This window comes from Vigna unguiculata, chromosome 6 (genome assembly GCF_004118075.2).
Source record: "Vigna unguiculata cultivar IT97K-499-35 chromosome 6, ASM411807v1, whole genome shotgun sequence".
Taxonomy (NCBI): domain Eukaryota; kingdom Viridiplantae; phylum Streptophyta; class Magnoliopsida; order Fabales; family Fabaceae; genus Vigna; species Vigna unguiculata.
This window is the reverse complement of record NC_040284.1, coordinates 25,124,944-25,129,075: the sequence shown is the minus strand read 5'-3', so window position 1 is coordinate 25,129,075 and position 4,132 is coordinate 25,124,944. Positions and strand designations below refer to the sequence as shown.

The 4,132-nt window shown below is 24.4% G+C and overlaps 1 protein-coding gene across 1 annotated transcript; it reads right to left on the bottom strand.

Moving 5' to 3' along the window:
- Nucleotides 1-3,060: 3,060 nt before the first annotated feature.
- On the bottom strand, nucleotides 3,061-3,909 carry LOC114189167 (ribonuclease MC-like). Its single transcript, XM_028077872.1, has 2 exons — nucleotides 3,628-3,909; nucleotides 3,061-3,531 (listed from the first exon to the last, which is right to left on the bottom strand). Exons 1-2 carry the CDS (start codon nucleotides 3,907-3,909, stop codon nucleotides 3,115-3,117), a joined length of 699 nt encoding a protein of 232 aa, XP_027933673.1. The 3' UTR covers nucleotides 3,061-3,114.
- Between the last annotated feature and the right edge of the window lie 223 nt (nucleotides 3,910-4,132).

Below are 4,132 nucleotides of genomic sequence, written 5' to 3'. Positions count from 1 at the left end.
TCTTTTTTGTAAAATAATAAATTAGACGAGTATCGGAAGAGGAATCAGAGAATGTAAAACTTATGCTTTCATTCTTCCACACCAGTGTCGGACCTTAGAAGGTCTGCAGCCCCAAAAAGATTTTTTTTAAATATATTTCTTTTTATAAAATATAATATTTAATATTAAAAAATAATAAAATAAAAAATTAAACATAATAAAAAATAATAAATTTTGTTGAGATATTTTTTTTGTTCTTTTCCATTTTAAGTTTTTTACGTAATGTATTCATTCATTTCTTTTGTATCTTTTTTGTTTTAAAAAAGAAATAGAAAGTTAGATATAAATTAATTTTCTCGTTCTTAGTTTTCATCTGTTATCTTTCAAGATAAAGAAATGGTAACTATCTCCATTCTCTTGATAGAAAAATATTAGTTTGATATTTATTTTTATTTTCATCTCATGAGTTTTTTTGTATATTTTTTTTATGAATATAAAAAGAAAAGTTATGTAGTACATGTTTTTTCGTAACCATTTCTTAAATGTGACTTGATTATCATATTTTTTTAGTAATTACGTCTTTCAAATTTTGATTAAATTTTGATAAATTATTTTTTAGTCTTAATTTTTTTTAAGATAGGTATACTGATAAAAGTAAAATAATAGATTCATTTTTTGTAAAGTGATATGATGGAAGATACGGTTGAAGATAAAAACAATACAAATTTACTTCACCTATTTGCAAGTATGATATTAGGAATTCAATTATTGAATTAGAGAACCATTTCTTAATATTTAAAGAATCAAAAGTGAGAAGTTTCATATTAATTTTTTTTAATTATAGACGAAATGTTTTATATTAATTATTTGAAACTTATTATAAAAAAACGTGCTCAAATATGAGAATACTAAAAGAAAGAGATAAAATTAGAAAAATTAATTTAAAATGAATTTCATATCAAATATATTTTCAAAACTATAATTTTTTTAAGAAAACAATGTACAAGAATTTCAATATTAAATTATATATACTTTTGTTATATTAATAATAATAATTAAATATATAAAATTTAAATATATTATTTTTTGACCTTTCAAATTTTTTTACCAAGATCTACCACGATTTCGCACCCATATATTATATATATATATATATATATATATATATATGTATATATATATATATATATATATATATATATATATATATATATATATATATATATATATATATATATATACATATATATATATATATATATATATATTAAAATTTGTGATAAATAATGTTTGTTTTATATAAATAATGGTAATAGCCATAATTTACCTATTTAATACAATTAATACATCTTATAATTAATCAATATACGACAAAATTGATGACACTTAATTTGTGAACCGCTAAATGTCATATCACTAATAAATATGGCCGTTAAAATTCACAAAAATATTTTTTTTTTTGCTTTAGAAACATATGCAAAAATAAGTCACTAAGATAACATACTTTTTTTTTATATTCCCAAAATAAAGTTATTAATATATTAGAGAGAGAAATTAATAGAATGTAAATGTGTGGCCTTTCAAGAATAATGATACATCCCGTGTTTATTGAATTGAGGTGGATGTAAATTTGAAGAGAATAAAATTAATCTAAAACTTATTTTTTTCTTAATCTCTTTTTTGTGTTCGCGGTTGTTGTTTATATTCTTGGCACTTTAAAGACAATCAAGGTAGCACTTAAAAATTGTTTTTATTTTATTCAAGAAATACTTTTGGAAGTAGTTATTTTTGTTACAAGATTTTTTTTTAATCAGTTCACCTTTATCTTTGTTATTGTTTATCCTTTATATTTTTGCATTTGGTTATCATATTGCATTTGCTAAGAGTTTCAATCAATTGACCTCTTCATTTTATTTAAAAATATCAAAATAGATTTTAACCCATGAGGCAACTAAGTTCATCATGGGTTCGAACCGAGTTCGGTTGAGAAAAAATCAATTTTTTTAAAAGTTTGTTGAACTGAATCCATCTAACTTAATCCACAAGTTAAATGAGTTTAAGTCCGGTTAAAGGTAGGTTGATCCACTTAACCTACCAATATTTTTTTACAAATTTTTTATTTTTTTTTATAATTATTTACTACTTCTAATTATATGAGTTCACAATTTTAATATTTTTAAATACTAGAATATTGCTTAATAATATTTGAATAGTTTGAATATTTAATTAATTTGTTTGTCAAGTTATATATGTTGATACTTTAATCTTTAACTATTTTTTTTTGTAATAATATTTTGAAAATTAGGTGAACACTTTGATTCTACTATTATAAAATATAAACTAAGTCAATTCACTCCCATCGTAATGCATATATATATATATATATAATTACAAAAAAAGAAGAAACGTTCGTAAGTGAGTCAATCCACAAACTCACCAACCCATGGTGGGTCGATCGGGTTGTAGAACGAATTTTTAACTATTTAAACACTATTAGTAAAAAAGACCAAATTTACTAAAATTTGAGGAAAATGAGAACCTAATTGAACGTACAATGAATATGGAGACCAAATTGAACAAAAATAACGAAAATAGGGACCAAATATATATATTTAAACCTTATTTTTTTTAATCAAATACGATTCATCTTTTATTTCATTTGTAAAATTACTTTTAAAATGATTAAAAACACTGTATAAATAAACACACCAACAACAAACACAAGTAAATGATATATATCATCTTATGATTCATAATTTTTTTCAACAAAAATGCAATTTATCTTTGATGTTTTATGAAATTAATTTTAGAATGAATGATTAAAAATACCATTATCATACAAACCCACCACGTAGTTCTTTTTATAATTAGAAAATGCGGAAGAACGTTAAAAATAAGAAGTCAACACTTCCAAACAAGCATCGAAGCATAAGAAAAAATTTCAATCTATCGTTCATTTACTATTACTATTATTAAAAAATATTATTATTTCTGATCGTAATGCATGTTGTACTTTAAATGCACAATGACATTATTCAAAATACATCTCTAAATGCACAATGACATTACACGAAGGAAATTGCAAGAAAAATGAATACTTGTATTTTATTTATTAAATATTATTGGTGCATAAACTCATTTTGGGAATAATAAACTCTTGTCACCACAACTACCAACAGAGTTACAGTTTACGAATGAGGTTCCATTGGGCGTCAAACAAATACTAATTTGATAGAGAGCAGTAACATTTAGTTTTGGATCATGATAACAAGAAAGCACAGGATCATGGCTAGTGTGGTTGTGAACTGCAGCAAAAACAGAACTAACATTATAAAGTTTTTTGTCATCTGGGACTATCTGCTCCTTTTCAAGTATATTCAATAGGTTATTTTGCTCATAAAGATGCAAAGCCAGGTTGAAATATTCCAGTTTTGGGAACGTTGGCTCTGAACATCCTCCATGCTTTACCCACTCCAGTTTCCAAAACAAAAAATTTTGGCCAATTAAATTTGGCCAATCCGAATCAAGTTGTGTTGACACGGGTTTTAAATCCTAAATAAACACAATTAATTTTTTATCAAACAGGGAACACATTAGTGTATAAAATAAACCACACATTATAAACATAAAAAAAAGAGATATACTCACCTTCCTATGAATGGGAGTCTTACTTCTGCATTTAGGAAGTGTATCATTTTCTTTTTGAGGCCACAATCCATGAATAACAAATTTATCTGGTATTATACGACATTTTCGTGTTCCAGTATATGGGGAATCGCAAAAGCCTTTTGGCCATTGTTGAACAAACTTGAAAGAATTCCACTTAACTTTTTTTTCTTTAGCAATGCACGACTTGGGTACTTCTAGGAGAAGAAGAAGAGAGAAAACAAAAAGTATAGACATGATATCGAAATTAAGACCAAATCTCATAATCAGTTTGATTTAGAAGTGGAAAAACTAAAGGATATTTATAGGAATGGAGACCATAAGAAGACAGAAGAGTTATCGATAAAGTAGTCAAAATCGAAATTTAAATCATAATATCATAAGATCTTATTATTGAACTCATGAAAATAACACATTTTGAAAAGTCTCACATCCCTTAGGATAATAAAGGGGTGGGTGTTGGTGACTATATAATAGGTGTACAAAT

What these genes read in the sequence shown, in the direction of transcription:
- LOC114189167 (XM_028077872.1), bottom strand. Translation starts at nt 3,909, where the DNA reads ATGAGATTTGGTCTTAATTTCGATATCATGTCTATACTTTTTGTTTTC. An exon ending in AGACTCCCATTCATAGGAAG is followed by an intron (nt 3,532 to 3,627) that starts GTGAGTATATCT and finishes GTGTTTATTTAG; the next exon opens with GATTTAAAACCCGTGTCAAC.